Source organism: Ictidomys tridecemlineatus, chromosome 9 (genome assembly GCF_052094955.1).
Source record: "Ictidomys tridecemlineatus isolate mIctTri1 chromosome 9, mIctTri1.hap1, whole genome shotgun sequence".
NCBI classification, from domain to species: domain Eukaryota; kingdom Metazoa; phylum Chordata; class Mammalia; order Rodentia; family Sciuridae; genus Ictidomys; species Ictidomys tridecemlineatus.
This window is the reverse complement of record NC_135485.1, coordinates 51,653,382-51,675,555: the sequence shown is the minus strand read 5'-3', so window position 1 is coordinate 51,675,555 and position 22,174 is coordinate 51,653,382. Positions and strand designations below refer to the sequence as shown.

The 22,174-nt window shown below is 32.2% G+C and overlaps 1 protein-coding gene across 2 annotated transcripts; it reads left to right on the top strand.

Moving 5' to 3' along the window:
* The first annotated feature begins 351 nt into the window (after positions 1-351).
* On the top strand, positions 352-21,888 carry LOC101976079 (UDP-glucuronosyltransferase 2B31). 2 transcript variants are annotated; one of them, XM_078021365.1, is made up of 7 exons: positions 352-1,104; positions 2,467-2,615; positions 13,249-13,380; positions 15,205-15,292; positions 16,187-16,406; positions 18,880-19,018; positions 21,398-21,491. In XM_078021365.1, exons 1-7 carry the CDS (start codon positions 381-383, stop codon positions 21,401-21,403), a joined length of 1,458 nt encoding a protein of 485 aa, XP_077877491.1. In that variant the 5' UTR covers positions 352-380; the 3' UTR covers positions 21,404-21,491. The 2 variants fall into 2 exon arrangements, with proteins under 2 accessions (XP_077877491.1, XP_077877490.1); XM_078021364.1 differs by lacking the exon at positions 18,880-19,018 and having other exon boundaries at positions 353-1,104; positions 21,398-21,888.
* Positions 21,889-22,174: the final 286 nt, after the last annotated feature.

Sequence of the window (22,174 nt, the reverse complement as noted above, 5' to 3'; positions counted from 1 at the left end):
AGAGGTCTCAGTCCATTGATGGCTAACTTCATTGCTCTGGGCCTAAGGTGAAGTAGCACATCCTGAGGGAAGTCCCAGCAAAGAAAAGTCACTCAGCTCATGTCAGCATCTGGAAGGAGAGAGGTAGAGAGAGAAAGAAAGAGAGAGAGGCACCACAGGACAAATGAACACTTCTAGGACATACAAACTTTTATAACCTTGAGGTACTCTACCTTGTGTTTGTTCTCCTAAGTTCAACATGATCAATCAGCCTGTACAATTGTACTTTGAAGTCCAGGAGTTATACTTTAACTTTGGATTGATTTGTCCTGAGATACAAGCCTGAGAAATTGAAGAAAAGAAGATCTGCTAATGTAAAAGAAGCATTACATTGCACCAATATGTCTGTGAAATGGAACTCGGTTCTTCTGCTGATACAACTGATGTGTTACTTTAGCTCTGGAAGCTGTGGAAAAGTGCTGGTGTGGCCCACAGAATACAGCCATTGGATCAACATAAAGACAATCCTGGATGAACTTATCCAGAGAGGTCATGAGGTGACTGTTCTGACATCAACAACTTCCATTCTTATTAATCCCAACACAACATCTGCTATTAATTTTGAAGTTTACCCTGCACCATCAAGTGAACAACATTTGGAAGAACGTTTCTCCAAATGGATCTATGAATTAATTTATGATACTCCAAAAGATGACTTTTGGGAATTTTATTCATTATTGCAAAAAATTTCCAAGGAATATTCTGATACAATTGAACATCTCTGCAGAAATGTAATTTCAAACAAGAAACTTATGATGAAACTACATGAATCAAAATTTGATGTGGTTCTTGCAGATGCTATTGGTCCCTGTGGTGAGCTGCTTGCTGAGCTACTTAAAGTACCATTTGTATACACTCTCCGCTTTACCTCTGGCTATACATATGAAAAGTACAGTGGGGGACTTACAATCCCTCCTTCCTATGTGCCCATTGTTATGTCTGAATTAAGTGCTCAAATGACATTCATGGATCGGATTAAAAACATAATGTATATGCTTTATTTTGATTTTTGGTTCCAAACATTTGATGTGAAGAAATGGAATCAGTTTTACAGTGAAGTTCTAGGTAAGCTATTTCTTTGATTAGTACTGTGAAACCTGAATTTCCTGTGACATTGAACCTGAGCTTGCATGAATATAAAATCAGAAGAATTTTCTTTTCTGTAAGTAAAAGAATGGATTGTAATGTTGTGAACAACCAATAAAAAAAATAAAAAATTAAAAAAAAAGAAAATTTAAGATGAACAAATAGTTTCACCAATAAAAAAAGCCAGTTATATTATAGGGCCTGTTAGAAACCAGTAGAAATTACTTATTTAAAATGTTTCAGGAAATAATAACCTGCAAATTGAATCATGGACGATTTCTCTGAGCAATTACATATGTATTTTACTATTCTTCTCATCTTTAAGGACACTCATTATTAATCTTAGTAAATATTTTAATGATGATAGGCATGTACATTAATAACATACATATGTATTACTAGCACAACCATATATATGTACCATGGAGGAAATTGTTTACTTTTGAATAGCTTTGTTTCCTCAGTTAGAAATTTTAAAAAAATATTTATTTGCATTGCTGTGAAGATTACTTCACCATTACCAGTGTCTCTATCTCAGGCACAGAAAGTTATACATTGTGATACCTTTTATTTCATATTCCTTGATAAAAACAAACTAATCATGTGTTAAGCCCTAAAAACTGGGTGTAGAGTTAAACCACACCTTATTAGTCTATATTTTTTAAACTGCATATACCATTTAAGACAATATGAACTAAATTCAGCATGAGAACCAATCTCTATTTTAATATTTTTGTAAACTTTCTTGCTGTTACTTTCAAAAATGTATATTTTTTACAAAGTTAATACTATTAATCTCTTAATATGAGGCAAATGCAGTAGAGGTCAATAGGAATTCAGGCATACTCACTAAATCATTACAGTTCACTTGAAGAATCAAGGATCAAGGGAATGGTTTGCTCAATTGTAAAAATTGACTGACTACTCGTAGAAAAGATATGTCTACAGTAATGGGAGCCCTGATTGTTAATGGATCTCACAAAAATTCTAAAAAATTAGGTTTCTTTTGTAGTTTGAGAGAAAAAATAAAATGCATTTTTACTTCTAATGAGGCTTAGGTTAAAAATCTAATTGTGATTGTAAATATACTAATGAAATACTAGAGAAAGTACCAAAACAACTAGTTTATGTACATATTAACATATATAAAATGCATCAAATATAGTTTGCAAAAATGTGCTCTAAAAACCATACCCATTGTAGTATGCAAACACACAAACACACACATACACAAGTGCATTTGAATATCTTGCCTACACAAATCCAACTCATTTCAAGGCAATATATTAAGCATTCAAGGTACATGTCTCTCATTTTCTTTTCTTCTCTTTCTTCATTCAGGGAGACCCACTACAATATATGAGACAATGGGGAAAGCTGATTTTTGGCTCATTCGAACCTATTGGGATTTAGAATTTCCTCGTCCATTCTTACCAAATTTTGACTTTGTTGGAGGACTCCACTGTAAACCTGCCAAACCCCTCCCTAAGGTAAATCTTCTCCTGTTTCTTTTGTTCTATTTGATTAACATTTTTGGTAGAAATGACTCTGCATTCTTAACTCAGAGTGTTTAACTCAGAGATATGAAAAGCAAGATAAAGAGTTCTGCAAATTATAGAACCAGGCATTTCTATGCCATCACATGTAATGCCGTTCCATTATTGTAACAGAGGAAAGTAGGATATTGGGTATCCTTTGAGAATAATCAGTAAAAATGTCATTCATTATGTAATAAATAATAAAGAATCAATAATTTATTTTAATAAATACAAAGAATATTTATTAAGTGGCTGTCATATACACTTAAGAATTAATCATTTATTCTAATAAATACAAAGTATATTTATAAAGTTACTGTCATACACCAGAGATAAGTGCTGGATATAGAGAGTTATAAAGTTGACACAGTTTCTGCATCAACCAAATCTTATATTCCATCTGGGTACAGAGACTGTAACAAATAATAAATTTTTGTGTTTTATCATAAGGAAATTATACAATACTAATGAAACCTCCAGCAAAGATCATTAAAAAAAATCCTAAAAGCCTCGATAACAAAGGTGAATACTAAAGAATCCACAGGATAGGAAAAGGGGTTGAGGGAGAGAGGAAGACACAAAAGGAAAAGCACATACAATAGAAAGGGAAACTCCCAAGAACTTCAAGAGTGGTTTAGCAGGAGAAGGGTCTGCAAAGTGTAGATGTTGCTAGAGAGGTAAGTGAAAGCCAGATAATTAGTAGGAGTTTAAAATATCTGTGAAGTACATTGGGTAGTCAATGAAAAGAGTTAAGCATAAGAGAAATGTGAATAAAGTTTCTGTTTTGAAAAATCTCAAAATGCAGTCACCAAGCAGGATTTTAGAGGGAAAGACAATGCAGAGGAACCACTCAGAAAGTTGTTGCAAGACTGCAGATAACAAATGATGTAAACATGGATGAGGTTGTTCTTACATGTGACTGTGCTTATTTATCTATTAATAGTCAAACTTCATATTGTGTTACCTGGAAAAAGTAGATAATACTGATACACAATGTCCTTGGTACAAACATAGGATCCATAGCAATATTTGCTATTGTAATTATTCCTTTTTTGTTTCTATAAAACTATTTTTCCTTCTGAAAAATTGAACATTGTTATCTACTTTTAAAGACCCTAACTATACCAAAAAGGTTGGATTAACCCTTATAAATATTAATATTTGGGTATTTTTACATTTAATTCATTTTAGCATCCCCTAAACACTGTTGTGTACATGATTTGGATTATATTCAAATTGAGAGATAGAAACTCACAATATGGCTGAAACAAACTACCATAGATATTCTCTTGTAATTGTAGACCGCCCAGGTATAGTATGATAGCTCTATTACCAATAATATTAATTAGGTAATATGTGCCAGGTACAGTGGATACAATTTCATATATTGTTAAGGTCTGTAGACAAGTCAAAATAACACCTGGTATTTTGCCAGAGAAATGTTAAGAGTTCGTAAACAAGTCTGGATGGTGCCTGGCAAAATGCCAGAGGGAGTGGTTTGAGAAGTAACAAAAGCGAGCCATTAAGTGAGGAGATTCCTTATTGGTTGACTGATGTATCTAGTGTATGCTAATTAAGATAAGCAGTGCAAAATGTATAAATAGCTCTGTTGTCCTATAATAAACGGCTCCTATTCCTGCTGCATCAATGTACACAAGTTATTCGTCACCCCCCGACTATTCTGCTGCAGCGGGACTGCGGCAATATATAACAGAAACTAGAAACTAGATAAATCAACACTGTATTTTCAACCAAAGACCTAGAGAATAGATATTCCATCAATTTGCTTAAAGGAAAATGCTTGAGTTTTGGCAATCAAATGATTAAGTGGAATTGCTGAAATTATATTGTAAGTGTTCAAGCTCTTCACAACCTTTTAGCTTTAAAGTAATTGCTTTTCTCAGTGATATAAATGTGTGGCCTCTACTTGTCTTCACTCCAGCATTTGAACAAACTCACCTGAGAACTCAGACTATTACATCTTAGACCATGATAGGGATGTTTAGCTTGAGAGAGCTTTCTGCCATATGCCAACCTTAGAGGACACCTCAGGAAAACTCCCTTGGAACAGTTAAGTCTCAACATCACAGCACAGCTTCCCAACAGAATGAACATAGGAAATATATACTGCAAACATAATGATTACCTAAGTTTTCTTGTCATTTATTTTTGACCACAGCCCTTTAGTTTACAATTACAAAATCATTCTGTCAGCAAATAGGATAATATTTCATAGGAGGAAACAGAAGAGTCTAAAACATTTTAAATAAATACCATGCTTAGAAGAAAACATTACTTGCCATACTGTTATGTGACCTCTTAAGCATTTCTTTTTCCCTACCTTCTTAAAGGCACCAACAAATTGAGATCTTAACTCAAGCCTCATATTCAATAGAATTATTTTGTTGTTTGTGATAAGTTCCATACAATACAAACAGAAAACCAAAGTTAGTGAAAGTTCTGACTAAAAACTGAGACAGAGTTATTGTAAGTTTTAAACCATTAACCTCTGATCTTGATAGATTTCCCCATTCACAATAGGACAAAGAGACCTTGTCAATAAAAGGGGAAAGACAGCAGAAGAGAAGGAGGAGGATGAGAAAGTAGATAGCAGTGTGACCATGATAAGGAATAATAGTAGCTGGTGTTATTTAATAGAATAAACAAGATGAGAATACAGGCCAGTATTAGAAACACTATCTTCTTGATCTTTATTATATCAAGTAATGCTCCCCCAAATTAGTTACTTTTGCATTAATAATTATATTCTCAGAAAATTTCAGTATTGTTTAAATACAGAAATTTGTCAAAATGACAAAGATTCAAATGTATCAATACTCTTGACAATGCAAATACCCTGGATTTCACAGTATACCAATTGTAATTATACAAACAAAAAATAAAATGAATGTAATCTGTGTTTATGGTAGTTACTTATAGAATACATAATGGAAAAAATGTCTTGCATTAATTAATTAACACATTGAATGATGTCATACTTTAAGTAATGATTTTAAAACTTATTCTGGTACATACCACACCATCAGAATCACTTTATTTACTTACATGTTTATTTTTATCTCTCTTTTTGTACTATGGATTGAACTCATGTACACTCAACTACTGAGACATACCCTCAGCCCTATTTTCCATTTTATTGAGAGACAGGATCTCACTGAGTTGATGAGTGCTTCTCTGTTGCTGAGGCTGGCTTTGAACTGGAGATCCTCCTGTCTTAACCTCCTGACCTGCTGGGATTACTGGTGTGTACCAACTTGCCCAGTACAATTACTTTAAAAATAAATGCTTAACTACATTAAATCATAACACAAGTTTAGTTGGAGATAAAAGGCAAAATACTGATTATAATAATATCATTATTTTTGTGAGAAGAAAAGATTCAGAAAAGAATTTTAATCTTCCATTTACATTATATATGTGCATGTATCTACTCATGTACTTACATGAACAGAAAAATAAAGATCACAATAAAAATTTCAAATTTTGTACCAACAGTATCTCTAAATGAACCAAAAATCATTTTGGCAAATTTTCTTAAACCATTACATACTTTTTTCATGCTCTTCCAAATTTTTGCACGATTGATGTTTTTTTCTTTTAAAATTATGTTGCAGAAAGACTGGGACCTGTCTATGTCAGGGATTAATTGGTTTAAAAAAAGGGTATATTTATAAAACAGTAATACTGAGAAAATGTTTGTACAATATGAGATGAAGAACATTTTGAGCAGGGAGAAAATATATTGAATACATTCCTACACGTTGCTCTAGGTTACTGGAATCACAAAATAACTGGATGTGTCACAAGTTCCTAGGAGTAGTGCAATGTTCACTATATGTGAATGAGCTACTCAACAAGTTGGCCTGTTCTATTAAATGGCCAGAGAAAGTCCCACTGTGGTGCAAGAGCTCCATGGTTCATAATAGGTGAAAAAATAAGGGTTCTTTACAGCCACTGATACACAGTTCATTCTCATACAACTTCAATATGATTACAAATTTCAGAGAAAAAGAGAAATATAAATAACCCAAAGATATGATTACTCAAGTATATGTATCATTCCAATGCAGTGAAAATGCTGATTTGGGATCAGTATATTTCTGGACATGTACATGATTATTAGGATCCTTAGAATTATGTATAAGAAATTCCAAACCATAATATTAATCTTCTGAATGCTAGTGTTTGTTAATCTCTAGTTTTTATGAGGTATTATAGAGGAAAACTTGGGAAACTCTTACAAATATTAAAGTAAGGAATGAAATACTATAGAGATAGGAAACATAAAAATATACAAAAATCCTATGCACAGGTAACTTTACTTCTGGGCTCACAAGGACAGAAATAAGTACTAATAATTCCAAACTAAAAAATCATCCAGATTAAAATCCTGGAATAAAATCAAGTGAAGTACTATAACAATAAGAATTATAACCAAGTACTAGCTATAGAGTTTAACAAAAAAATTAACATTAGTAATGAATAAAATTATGTATTAAGAGTCTACATATAATAATTTCTAACATCATCTCTTGAATTACTATTTAATAGCTTTATGTCATTTCTTACACACATACACACACACACACACACACACACTCACACACACTTATTTCTATAAGTAAGCCTAATTGTGCCTTCTATGTCACAACACACATCTCTTTCCAAAGGAAGTGAGTGACTGGATCTATTTAAAAATATCCATAACTCACAAATTCTTATAATACATGCTTTTATCTTCTTAATTTACATACCAATAATTTCTCTGCTTTTCCTACATTTTTATTGGTTCGTTTCATTGTACATAATGATGAGATCTGATGTTACATATTTATACATGTACACAATATAACAGTATAATTTGACCAATAAAACTTCCCAGGAATTTCCCTTCCCTTCCCACCTCTCTCCCATTGGTCCCTTTCTGCACTGATCTCCCTTTGATTTCCATGAGATCCACCCTAATTTTTTCCATTTTTCCTCTCTAGCTTACAAAAATGAGAGAAAATATACAACTCATGACTTTCTGAGTTTGATTTATTCAATGTAATACACTCTGATTCCATTCATTTTTTTAAAAAAATGACATAATTTTATTTGTTATTTTGGCTGAATAAAACTTCATTGTGTATATATATTACATTTTCTTTATTCAGTCATATATTGGCAGATACCTAGGCTTTTTCCATGTGTATTATGAGTTGTTTTGCTATAAAATTGGTATGCATGTATCACTGTTATAAGATGGCTTTATTTCTTTAGGATAAATACTGAGAAATGGTATACGTGGGTGATATGATATTTACATGCTTACTCTTTTGAAAACTATCCATACTGATTTCCATAGTGATTGTACTCATTTACAATTCCTCCAATGGTGTGAAATTTTTTTTTCTCCATATCCTCTTCATCATTTATTATTATTTTTATTCTCGATGACTACTATTCTGACTGGTGAAAGATAAAATCTCAGTGTAGTTTTCAATTCCCTTGTTTCTAATGATTTTGAACATTTTTTGTGTTTATATTTTTGTTGCCTATTTATATTTATTCTTCTGAGAAGCATCTTTTTAATTCATTTTCTCTTTGATTATTTGGGTTGTTCGATTTTTTTGGTGTAAAGTTTTTGGAATTCTTTATGTATTCTAAATATTAATCATTTGCCAGAAGGTGTTTTGCAAAGATTTTCTTCCATTTCATAAGTTCTCTTCTTCACAATTCTAAATGTTTTCTTTGCTGTTCAAAGCATTTTTAATTTGATGCCTTCCAATATATCTACTCTTGGAATTATTTCCTGACCTTCAGGGGTTCTATTTGAGAAAATCATTGCCTGTACCTATATGCTGGAGTGTTAAACCTACATTTTCTTCTAGGAGTTGTATAGTATTGGTTCTAATTTCTAGGTTTTTGACCCATTTTGAGTTGATTTTTGTGCAGGGTAAAAGACAAGAGTATAGTTTCATTATTCTGCAGTTTTCCCAGCATGATTTATTTAAAAGCCAATCTTTTCTCCAATGTGTTTTTGGCATGTATGTGGTTTTCTCTGTGTTTTCCATTCTATACTACTGGTCAATATGTCTGATTTCATGTCAGTACCATGCAGTTTTTGTTACTATAGCTCTGTAGTATAATTTGACATCAGATATTTTGATGCCTCCAGCATTAATTTTTGGGTTTAGAATTGCTTTGACTATTAAGGGTCTTTTATTCTTCAAGATGAATTTTAGGATTATCTTTTCTAGTTCTGTGAAGAATGTCATTGATATTTTCATTAGGATTACATTGAACCTGTATATTGCTTTGGATAGTCGATGATTTTAATAACATTAATTCTATCTATCCATGAACATGGAGGGTCTTTTCACCTTATTTTATGTCTTCCATAATTTCAATCTTCAATTTTAGAGGTCTTTTAACTCTTTTGTTAGATTTATTCCCAGGTATTTGTTGTTGTTATTGTTGTTGTTTGTTGTTTGTTTGAGGCTATTGTGAATGAAATAATTCTCTTTATTTTTTTTCTACAGATTCATTGTTGGTATATAAGAAACCTATTGATTTTTTGTATGTTGATTTTGTACTCAGCTACTTTGTCAAATTTTTTTATTAGCAATATCATTCTTTTGGTGGGGTCATTTGGCTCTTCTCTATATAGGATCATATCATCTACAAACTAATAATTTGAATTATTTGTTTCCTGTTTTCTCACTTATATTTATTTATCTTTCCTTGTTGCTATTCTACTGGTTTTGGAATTGGTGTGTTCTTCTTTTTCAAGAGCCTTGAAATGAAAAATTATTTTTTTATGTGGGATCATTATGATTTTATTATACAGGAACTCATAGCTATAAACTTTTCTCTTAGAAATTCCTTCATTCTTCCCCAGAGGTTGTATTACTATTCTCATTTGAGTTTAAGAATTTTTAAATTTCTCCCTAAATTTCTTCTATAATTCATTTTTATACAATAGAGAGTGTCCAATCTCCATATGTTCATATAGATTTTGTATGGTTCTGTCGTCCAATTATGATCTGCTAGAATATAATAAGTAATACCACTTGTTTTGTATTTGATGAGAGTTGTTTTGTGGCCTTAAATATTGTCTATTTTGGAGAAGGTTTTCTTGAGATGCTGAGAAGAAAGTGTATTCAGATGCTGTTGAATGAAATGCTCTATAGATATCTGTAAGTTCATTTGATTTATAATATTTTTCAGGTCCAAAGAATCCTTATTGATTCTATGTCTGGATGACCTATCAAAAGATGAGAGAATTGTGTTGAAATTACCAAGAATTATTTTATTTGGGTCTATCTGACATTTCAATTTGACCAGTGTCTCTTATGTAATTATTTGGATCCATGTTTATGACTTAAATATTTATAATTGTTATATCTTCTTGTAGGATTATTTATTTTACCAGTATAAAGTGACCAGCTTTGTCTCTTCTGATGAATTTTGGTTTGAAGTCTGTTTTTCAGATATAAAAGTAGATAGTCTTGCTTATTTTCTGATTCCATTTTTTTATGTATCAATTTCTATATTGTTGCATTCAGCTATGGCTGTCTTTATCTGTAAGGTGTGTCTTTTATGAACAACATATCAATGGGTCTTGTTTAATGATCCATTCTCCCTCTCTCTCTCTCTCTCTCTCTCTCTCTCTCTCTCTCTCTATATATATATATATATATATATATATATATATATAAAATGACCTTTTATTTGATTTATTTTATCTTTGACTTTCAAGATTTATGTTTGGTTCTTTTTCAATATTTATATCTTGTTGAATTTTTCATTTATATTCTGTAATGATTTTTTTTAATTCATTCAATTGTTTTTCTATGTTCTCTTGGAATTAATTGATCATTTTTATAATTCATTGATCATTTTAAAATATGATAATTTCATTAATTATATTTTATAATAATTTACTTTTTGAATTGTTTACCTGATTTTTTTAAAAAAAATTCAATATCTTTGGCATCAGTTTTGGAAAATTAGAAACTTTTAAGTGATTCAATGGTACCTTATTTTAACATAATTCTTATACTCTTTGTTGGATTTTATGCATATGTTAGGAGGGATTTCTCTTACATGCTTTTAAAAAAATTAGTTTCAGATGGACACAATAACTTTATTTTATTTAGTTTTTTTTATTGGTAGTATGAATCAAACCCCATGCCTCATGTGTGCTAGGCAAGCACTCTATCACTGAGTCACAAAACCAGTCCTCTTCTACTTTTTTAAGGCATAATATTTACTATCCAAAGTGTCCTGGAGTGATCTGGATTAAGACTCCTTATAAGTATGGTATTCACAGCCTTTGAATTAATTCCATAATTCCTGTGCAGTGGATTTCCATACGTGGAAACCATGAACTCATCCTCATCCTCAGCTATTTCTATTTGAGGCCTAATCATTACTTTGAAATTTATCTGTGCTATTCTCTGTATTAAAGTATAGTTAGTGATTAAATGCCATTAATTTTCATGTGGAGCAAGATAAACTATATTTTGGTTGAATTTATTTCAGCAGTGGACTTCTCTACCATGTGAACCTGTAGTGTCACTGTAGATTTCCAGATACTCACAGAATAAGGGGAAATAAAGAACAACAACATCGGATATAAATAATATACAACATTAAAATAAATCTCTGGATTCTATTATGACTGCTAAAATGTAAATGGCTACAAAATATAGAAAAAGTTGGTCAGCAATTGCCAACAATGAAGCAGTGCATAAATATAAACTAAATCTGACATTAAAACAAGAAACAGGTGTCAACTATGTCATCCAAGAAGTAATAATTGCAACAACATTAATGGTGGTTTCAAGAGTTATATAAACCAATTAGTTTAAAGGTGGCAAAAATACAATGAGTAAGAGAAAATAATGTAAGATAATAAGATACGGAAAAAAGTTTGAAATTGTAAACAGTGAAGAGAGAGAATGCAGAAGAGAGAGCAGGTGATAGTCATAAGGATGGAGGAGAAAATAGGAGAAACAAATAAATGGAGAGAAAAATAGAGAATAGACTTTTGCTATAACCAGGAGAATAAAAGACAAATACAGAAACAAACAAATAAAACAATACAAAACAAAACAAATGTATACAGACCAAAAAACTCTTAACTCTCAAAAGACAATGCAAGGAAAAATAGCTACATTAAAAAAATGCTAAAGCTGAAATAAAGAAAGAATTGTATATGAATATATGTCCATAAACTGATCAGTAATGGAAGAATACACAAACATACAGAAAGAATAAGAAAAAACTAAAAATATTCTTAATGATAAATAAAGGAATCATTTCTACTGAGGTGGCCAAAATTGTCAGAATGGATGGTTACTGACTGTACTCAACTGTTTTTTATTCCATTTCTTTTTTACCTATATACTGAGAAAAGGTTGGATTTTGTTATCCCCTTCCTCTTTTTATGTTTCTCTCTGAGTTACCACTTGGAATGGCCTAAGACTGAAGGTGTTTGAAATAATTCTCTGCTTCCCTTCTTACCAGGGAATGTAAGAATGGGAAGAAGTGTCAGTTGGAGCTTTGTGTGCACAGACCAGATCTAAGCACTCCTGGGGTGGGGTTGCTGCAGTGTTCTATGAGATGAGTTCTGATGGAGGAAACTTAGGTCTAATCAGACCTCAGAGGTTTTGTTTGGTATATACTCTGAAGAAATTGGATGAACACACACCTAGGGCCTGGCAGTTGCTTATCTCTGTAGGGAGTCTGAATCTCAGAAGCCTCCTGACAATTATACTCATTTCACAGAGGAACTGATTTCCACACACTCTGCTGTTCACCTGCACATCTTTCCTAGGCTCAGTCCCTTAGTATTTCGCTAAGTTCCTGATCAGATTCTCACCCACTTCATCTGGTCACATGAGCCACCAGCTCAAAAAAAAAAAAAAAAAAAAAAAAAAAAAAAAGACAAGTTGTGCTGCCCCTTTGCTTTTCTGACTTGAATCCCCTGGAGTAAAATCTTATCTATGCATGTTTCACTCCCATTTAGCTAGGTACACTCTAGGCCACACAGTAAACATTCTAGCAGTGTTTGCTCAGATCTCCCAGTTCTTGTAACAGAGACTGGAGCAAGGCCACCTCAAGATGAATCCACCTCATCTCTCCCCAGGCAGTAAATAAAAAGCACTTTTCAATCACCAGTGCACACTGGAGTCTCTGGATCAGCTAAGTTCATGTTGCTTCTCTGATCTCAGGTTTTTTTCATATGAAATATGTCCACTGTGTTTCTCCCTGCATTTTTCCTTTCTCTGTGGTAGACAGCACCATTACTACTGCTTGTAGCTGCTTCCACGGTTTGGTATCAATGTAGTCTTCTTTGTCTCATGAACCCAAACTTCTGAGTCTCTGAGACACTCTCACTGTCCAGTATTGAATTTTAGTGAAATCCTTCTTTCACCCACCTCACTAAGAAGCAGTATTCTCACTGCTTATATTTTGATCCTTGGAGCAACTAGAAAGGCAGCCTTCCTCTAATCTGACATCTGTATCCCCTACCTCTTCATCATTTTTGATGGAGCAAATGTTTTATTCACAGGAAATGGAAGAATTTGTACAGAGTTCTGGAGAAAATGGTATTGTGGTATTTTCCCTGGGGTCAATGGTTTCTAACATGCCAGAAGAGAAAGCCAATATAATTGCATTTGCCCTTGCACAGATTCCACAAAAGGTAAGAAAAAGTGGCCTCTTAGTGGCCAAATATGTAAAAAGTCTGTTAAAATTTATAAAGGGTTTGCTTATTGAAGCATCGTTTGTGAAACATAACCTATTGTGATATCTCTAATTCATCTCAAAAATCATGTTTTAAACAAAAATATGTGTGGTAATTCTAAACAGTAGAGAGTGTTTAATTCATGCTAATATTAACATTGTGGTCATAAAAATATATTTTACAGGTCTATTGTGAAATTTTAATTGTACGGGTATCAAAGGATTTACACAAGTACCACATTCTTCCCTGTTACTTCTTCCTTTTCCTTGAAGGATTCCCGAGGGCACTATATACATTACCAATATCATCAGAAAGCTATAAAAAGTTAACTTATTAACTGGATCACCACAATAATGCTAAGCAGGTATTGAAGAAGGCTGAATTTTATCATGATTTTAGTTATCCCATGCAATCCCTTATTCCTTGGTTACCCTCATTTAAGAATAGTATTCTTGCCATAATATTCTACTTCATCTTTGGCCAAGAAAAATGGAGTCTGCTAAATATGGACTGAATTTCTGAAACTGTAAGCCCAAAATAGCTCCCCTCCCCATTAAAAAAAAGTATAAATTTACTAAAGAAACTGTTCCTGGAGTTTTGAGGAGAAAGGCTACCCAAACCATTGGGCCAAATTCCCACTCAGTCACATGTATTTATAGATAAAGAAAAAACAGCTTGCACTAGTGGACAAGATCCTGACAATGTCTGACAATTAAAGAAAGTGGAGAGATTAGTTCTTCCTTTGAAGTGGACCTGGTGCATTATAAAATGTACCCCAAAAGACTTTGCTTCTAAAAAATCAGACTAATACCTTTTAAGAAGAAAGAAGAGAGTATAAGTAAAAGTCAAGCAGAAGCAAGCGTGGCATGGGCTGAAATTCAAAAGTTCCCACCTCCATAAAATGCTTTAATACCAAATTTCTAACATAATCACTCTTGTAGTCTTTGAGTGTTTTCCATCTGCTTTGCATTTTCCTATCTGATATAGGCTTTTCCTAATCGCCCAATTATTTTTTCTTCTCTAGACCTAAATTTACTTTGCTGCTCCCATTGCATTTTGAAGATACGCACTTAGAAATTATACTCTGGTTCATGAAGATTGCTTTTAATTTCCAGAGTCAGCTCCTTATTTTGTTCCTAGACATAAAAATATCTTGGATGTATATAAGACTACCACCAAGATTTGTACTGCATCATTGAATGATAACACACAGTTTTAGCAACCTCACAATTTTGAACTTTATTTCAATATCCATGTAATTATTTGTAAGTTGCAAATGGTTTCTTCCTTTTAATAATTAAAGAATTTCCAAATTCACCAATATTGATAGAAGTGTGGGTTAAGGTCCATAAGTACCAATAAAAGGTTTCTTATAGGTAGTGTTTTAATAAACTGAAGTCTAAAACAAGGTACATGTAATTCTTAGTTAGTATTCATTTATTTCTAATAGTAGCTGACTGCATTGGTTTGCTTTTGTGTATAAAAAACAATGCAAACTGAAATAAGCATCTTAAACAATATATGTCCTGTCTAACCTATGTCACTCACAAGAAATAAACATAATGATATTAAGTTGGAAAATGAAATCTAGGATAAAATGCATAAAACAAAATAATTATGGATTTTTAGTTTGTATTTTCATAATTCTCGTTACTTAAAATTGTACTTATTTCTTTATATGTTAAACGTTGAACTCGATGATGTCTTAAATTTTTAGAAATGCAAACATGCTATAACATTAAAATTTAAATAATAGAATAAGGTACATTCTTTACCAAACAGGTCATCTGGAGATATCAAGGCAAGAAGCCAGATAAATTAGGACCCAACACTCGAATATACAACTGGATCCCCCAGAATGACCTTCTTGGTAAGACTCTGAGATAAGTCCTAAAAGCATGAGTACCATCAATCTGGATGCTAAAAATTCAACAGGAAACATTTTATTCAATACTTGTTACTTAAAAAAATCAAACACAATGTTCAACTTCTTTTTAATTATTTTCCAGGCCCAGTGATGGTTTGAAAAAAAAACAAAGCAAAAATCTGCAATTTTAATATACACCGTCATTATATACAGAATCCAAGTTATCTTTGTTTCTTGTGCATTTACCTCTGCAAGAATTTATCACTCATTTCCTGGATTGTCTCTCTGTGTTGTTGTATGTCTTTCACTTATTTTTTTTTCTCCTGCAGGTGTGTTTCAAATACCTTTCAAGATGGCAGCCAGGATTTTTTTTTTTTTTATGAACAGTGACTCTTTATTTTCCCTAGAAATTAATGCATAATCTTCATTATGAAGTGCAAACACATTTTGTAATGAAGTGTAGTCTCTCTTTTCTCTGAATTCAGTACCATCACCATCCTATTCCCTGCTGCTTTTGACATGCTACATAGCAAACTTAGCGACTTCAGTTTTTTAATGAGATAATATGTTAACATGTCCTTCATGACCTTATTTTCCATAAGTGCATGTTGATTCTTTCTCTAATAAATATTCTATGTTTTCTACCTATTAATGTCATATTCAATATTAAAGTCTCAAGTTATGTACCCTCTCTTTCATGTAGTTTTCAGTTAGAACTCTAGTGGACTTAGGTGCTTATTCTTCTGTGATATGAAAATATAATTAATGCAGGGTCATGTTTATAATAATTTGTCACCTAAAATACACTCTGATCCCTTTAATGACTTATAATACACATTTCTCCTTTTCTTTCTATGATTTAAATTAATAATTTTTCTGACATTAAATCAATTCTAGGTCATCCAAAAACAAAAGCTTTTATAACTCATGGTGGAGCCAATGGTGTTTATGAGGGGATTTACCATGGGATCCCTATGGTGGGCCTTCCTTTGTTTGCGGATCAACCTGATAACATTGCTTATGTGAAGGCCAAGGGAGCAGCTATTCGACTGGAATACAGAACACTGTCAACTGCAGATCTTCTCAAGGCCTTGAGGATGGTCATTAATGACCCTATGTGAGTACAACAATTTTGACATTGGGTACTATTCATAGAAGAATTGTCTTCTCATCAATGAGTATAAATTGCAGCCCATTTTCAGGAGGGTAATTTTTTAATTAATTAATTTATTCATATATGACAGCGGAATTCATTACAATTCTTATTACACATATAGAGCACAACTTTTTATATCTCTGGTTGTACACATAGTGTATTCACACCAATTCATGTCTTCATACCTATGCTTTGGATAATAATGATCATCACATTCCACCATCATGAATAACCCCATGCCCCCTCCCTTACCCTCCAACCATTGCCCTATCTAGAGTTCATCTATTCTGCCCATGCTCTTGCTCCCTATCCCACAATAAATCAGCCCTCTTATATCAAATAAAACATTCAGCATTTGGTTTTTTGATTGTCAAACTTCCCTTAGCATTATCTTCTCTAACTCCATCCATTTAACTGCAAATGTCACGATTTTATTCTCTTTTATTGCTGAGTAATATTCCATTGTGTATATATGCCACACTTTTTATCCTTTTATCTATAGAAGGGCATCTAGGTTGGTTCCACAGTTTAGCTATTGAAAAATGTGCTGCTATAAACATTGATGTAGCTGTGGAGGAGGGTAATTTTGAAAGAATCTAAAGATTCAACCCATATTAAATCTATTTTCAATCAGTTTAACCATTATTGTTTCAGAGTTGTATACAACTTCAAATATCATAAGAATTTCAAAATTGCATTGATCTTGTAGATTACATAGGAAAATGATTACTGCACCATTTCTATACATACATAAAATTTTTGCCATATATAGCCATTTTCAATTAGGGTTTAATTTTTAAATATGACAGGAACTACACAAGAAAAGAATGATAAACTTATAGAGATATGACAGTATCTTAAATCCATACTTAAAATTTCTGCAACCATAAATTATTTTACTCATAAATTATTTCATCAGTATTAATATTTTCACAGATTTTAATGATGTATAACACACAATATACCATTTACATCTGAATTAAAAAGTGTGAATTAAAATTCAAATACATTTGATGTTTCCATAGTTATAAAACTCTTAAATATTATAATTTTTGGAAATTTTATCACATCAAAAGAAATGTGACAATGCATTGAAGTCATTTCTTATTACCTCCTAGATTAGGAAAAGTCCATTTATTTTTTGTATCTATAGATCATCCTATTCTAAATATTTCACATAAAAAAATAATAAAAATTATTGTCTTTTTCAATGGTTTCTTTCACTAGTGCTGTTAGTGTCATCATGCTTTGCCAAGGGTCAGCCTTTATTCTTTTTTATTGTTGAATAACATTGTGTGGTTGGAAATATTCAAAGTAATTTATCAATTCATCAGTTTATAAAGTTTTCTGTTTCCAATTTTGATTATTATGAACAAAGTGCACAATTTGTATGAACATAAGTATTCATGTCTTCTGGTAATTTCTAGTTATAGAACTGTTAGGTCATATAATAATTTTATATGTATTCAGATCTGCCAAACTATTTTCCAAAGTAGTTGCAAAATTTTTTACAGCATACAAGCAATATAAGAGAGTTCCAGTTTCTCCATATCATTTTTAGCATTTATTATCACCTTTTATTTTATTGTAGTCATCCTAATGAATAGGATTGTAGCTCACTGTGGTCTTGACTTGAATTCCATGATAGCTAAAGAGCATCATTTCATGTGCTTTTTGGTCATTCACTTACCTTCATGAGAGAAATGTCAGTTCCAACCCTTTGCTCATTTTTAATCAGGTTATTTATATTTTAATTATTGATTTTAATATTTCTCCATGGTTTATGGACATAAGTATCATCAGATATTTGATTTGCAAATATCTTTCTAACATTCCATATGGTTGATTTTTTAACATTGTGATAATCTTAGAAGCACAATAAAATTTTCTTCATAATATTTGATAAAACAAAACTTTAATAATTAACCTTTTCCATACTGCAAAAGGAAATTATATGGAGTCTATAGTTTCTAGGTAGAATGACTGTCTTCAATTCAACTCTCATTTCTCTTAATGATAGTATTATTGCTTAAGGAAGGTATCACTTAAAGGACAAGTTCAAAACTACATTCCCAAGAAAAATATAGTAGCACAATAAATAATAAAAATACTCTGAGAGAATAAAGAATGGAAAAAAGAGACATAAAATAATATATAAATGGAGAAAAATACAGATGAAAACATCAGACTTAAATATGAATATATCAGTTTTACATTATGTCCTAAAAGACTTTTCATTACCCTAACAATCTCTCCTCCTTCTCTCCTAATCCCTTTCTTCTTGTATAATAGTCTTCCTATTACTTTTATATCACCTAACTTGCCAGATTCCACATGTGAGGGCAAACATGCAATATTTTGTATTTCTGATTTTTTTACTTATTTCACTTAGTACTGAAATGTGTAATTGTATTTTGTGTTCATTCTTGTACAGGGTCAGAGTTAGGGATCAAGCTGCAATCTCCTACATATGGCTATCCAGTTTTACCAGCACATATTTAGAAAAGGCTCTCTTTTCTCCAATGTGCATTTTTGGCAACTTCCTCAAGAATCAGATGGCTACAACTATACAGGTTTATTTCTTGGGCCTTTATTATATTTCACTGGTGTGTGTCTCTTATTATCCCACACTATGTTATTTGTGTTACTATGGCCCTGTAGTCTATTTTAAAATCGGAATTGTGTTAATTCCAGCATTTCTCCTTTTGTTCAAAATTACTTTGGATATTTGAGATCTTTTGGGCTTCCATATTAATTTTACAATTTTCATTTTATTTCTGAGAAGAGTTTCATTGGTATTTTGATACAGATTTTATTAAATCTGTAGATTGGTTTCAGCCAGATTGCTATTTCAACAGTATTCTTTCTGCTGGTTCATGACTTTCCATCTTCCAGTATCTTCTTTCTTCAATATTCTATAAATTTTATTGTAGAAAACTTACACTTCCTTTATTACATTGATTTCTAGTGATTTTTCTTTTAAGGTATTGTTAAAAAATATTCTTCTGATTTCTTTCTCACTGAGTTTGCTATTGATATATTTAAAAAGCTTCTTTGTTTTGTGTGACGATTTGTATATTGTTCCTTTTCTGAGTTTATATTTCATTATCAGATTTAAGTCTTCTAATGGATTCTTAAGGATCTTCTAAGTAGCAGAATATATGACCTGCAAATCCTGTATCATGATCCAATTTGTGGTCATATTGGTGTCCTTACTTCACCATCCCTGCAATTTAATTGTGATATTTCCTGGTGATCACTTAGGATATGGTGTATTTTTCTTGTACTTTGGGGCTTATTATAGAAAATGTAATGTATTTTATATTAATAGGAAATACATTTAAAACACCATAAAATTATAGAAGAAATCCCTAGGGCTACTATGCTAATAAGACCAAGAAAAGTACCTCTGAGGAGTGACTTGATGGCCAAGAACTTAGCCATGAGGTATAAGTAAGACTTATGGTGTTGCATGAAAGGATACTCAAGGAAAAGCCAGATGAGATTAAAAGTATGAAGGTGACAAGGGGAGAACACATTTGATGACAGTGGAGAACAGAGAGAACACACATGTGCTCAAAACCACTAAAAACTAGGAATGGATCTACAATATAATTCATGTATCCCATTTCTCAGTATATATTCAAAAGATCTAAAATCAGTATACTATAGGAATTCAACTACATTGATGTTTATAGTAGCACAGTTCACTGTAGCCAAGCTATGAAAACAATTTAGGTTCCCTTCAACAGAGGAATGGATAAAGAAATTGTAGTGTATACACATAATGGATTATTGGTCCTAAAAGATGAAATTATGTCACTTCCCAGTGGATACATAGAACTGGAGACTATCATGCCAAGTGAAATAAGACAGGCTCAAAAAATCAAACGTCAAAAGATTTCTCTTATATGTGCAAGATAATCTAAAATAATGGGGTGCAAGAAAGGATAAAAAAAGAGAGAATTTTATCAAAAGAGAGGAAAGATCAATAGAGTGAACAAAGAAGATTGAGGAAAAATAAGCAGGAACAAGAAAAGGGAAGAAGAGTAAAAAAAAAAATCTGGCTAAAGTTCATGTGTACATTTTTGGATATATCACAGTGAATCCCAATATTATTTATACACAAAAAAACACTAATTTAAAAAAGTATATATAAATTGCAGAAAGATCAGTAGAGTAGAGAGAGTGAAGCAAGGGTAGGAGGGTATGGGAAGAGAGGACTTCTGGGGGCTAAATTAGAGCAAATTATATTCCTTGCTTTTGTGATAATGTTAAAATGTGTCCTAGTGTTACATATAACTAAAAAAAAAAAGTCAATTCAAATAAAATTAAAAAAAACACATATGTCTAGACAAAATGAGTGAGGAAAAATAATATCAGAAATCATGGCCAGTGTCTAACCCATCAGAATCCACGAGTACAAGAAGAGATTTGGATTTTATTCTACTTATGATGAGAAGTCACATGAACATTTTGAGCAGGATACTTCATAATTAGATATGTATGTTTTAATGATACCAAGTTGGCTACTGAGTGGAAAATACATTAGAGGGTAGAAAAGAAGAGGAAAAACAGAGAGAATAGTTAGGAAGCACTGCACACCAATACATAATTCTTCTTTAAAAGCTTCAAGGTGATCTCTTGCAAATTATGTGCCTTCTCTCTCACTTATTGGATTCAGAATGGTTCATATCTATTTCCTTTGATGAAAAGAATTTGACTCACCTTCTTGAAATTCCATGGGCACTTTTGAAATATTTTACATCAGAACATAAGTTAAAATCAGACATTATATGGTGACGAAAGAAAAAACAAATCATATGCAGGGCAAGTCTCTGATAATTATTTGAAATCATCCATATGGCACTTGTGAAAAACTTTCATTGACTTCATGTGCTGAGACAGATTAACTTACTTTCAATGTTCATCCTTTTATGTTTCACCTTTAGATATAAAGAGAATGCTATGAAGTTATCAAGAATTCACCATGATCAGCCAACAAAGCCTCTGGACCGAGCTGTCTTCTGGATTGAGTTTGTCATGCGCCACAAAGGAGCTAAACACCTCCGGGTGGCTGCCCATGACCTCTCCTGGTTCCAGTACTACTCTTTGGATGTGATTGGGTTTCTACTGGCCTGTGTGGCAACTGTGATGTTCATCATCACTAAATGCTGTCTGTTTTGTTGCCAGATGTTCTCTAAAACTGGAAAGAAGAAAAAAAGGGAGTAAATTTATCTAGGCCTGTGTCTTCCTTTTGCTCCCATTAGAGGAGGCTATATGGCCAGGTTCCTACCTATCCTAACAACTTTTCACAAATCACTTTGTCAAGTCAAATTTTGTCTTCATGAAATTTACTCCCTATGTAAGAGACAGAAATATTTTATTTCAAGGAAATGTTATTTGAGAAAATAAAATTAAACCATATGGGTTTATATTGCCATTTGAGTCTGTTTTGTCACTTTTACATCTTTGAAGACAGAGTTCACCAATTAGAGTGTTGTGATTTACCTTTCCATTGGTTTCCAGGAAACTGGAAGTGTTCCTTATGTTTCATTGTACATTCAGCCCCAGCATCCCTCTTTCTTGAAAGATGAAGGAGACAAAGTCATTTGTCAGTGGCTTTAGAAATGTAGTGATGCCTACCTGCTTTCTCTTATCAAATAGAATATGTGGGAAATATTTAGTTTCATAAGCTCATTCCCTTTTGCTCTTTGCCCTTTAAAAAT

Excerpts from the sequence above, each read along its gene's own strand:
- LOC101976079 (XM_078021364.1), top strand. The coding sequence starts at position 381 with ATGTCTGTGAAATGGAACTCGGTTCTTCTGCTGATACAACTGATGTGT. Across the intron at positions 1,105-2,466 it reads GTTTTACAGTGAAGTTCTAG|GGAGACCCACTACAATATAT; the intron begins GTAAGCTATTTC and ends TTCTTCATTCAG. Across the intron at positions 2,616-13,248 it reads CTGCCAAACCCCTCCCTAAG|GAAATGGAAGAATTTGTACA; the intron begins GTAAATCTTCTC and ends TTTTATTCACAG.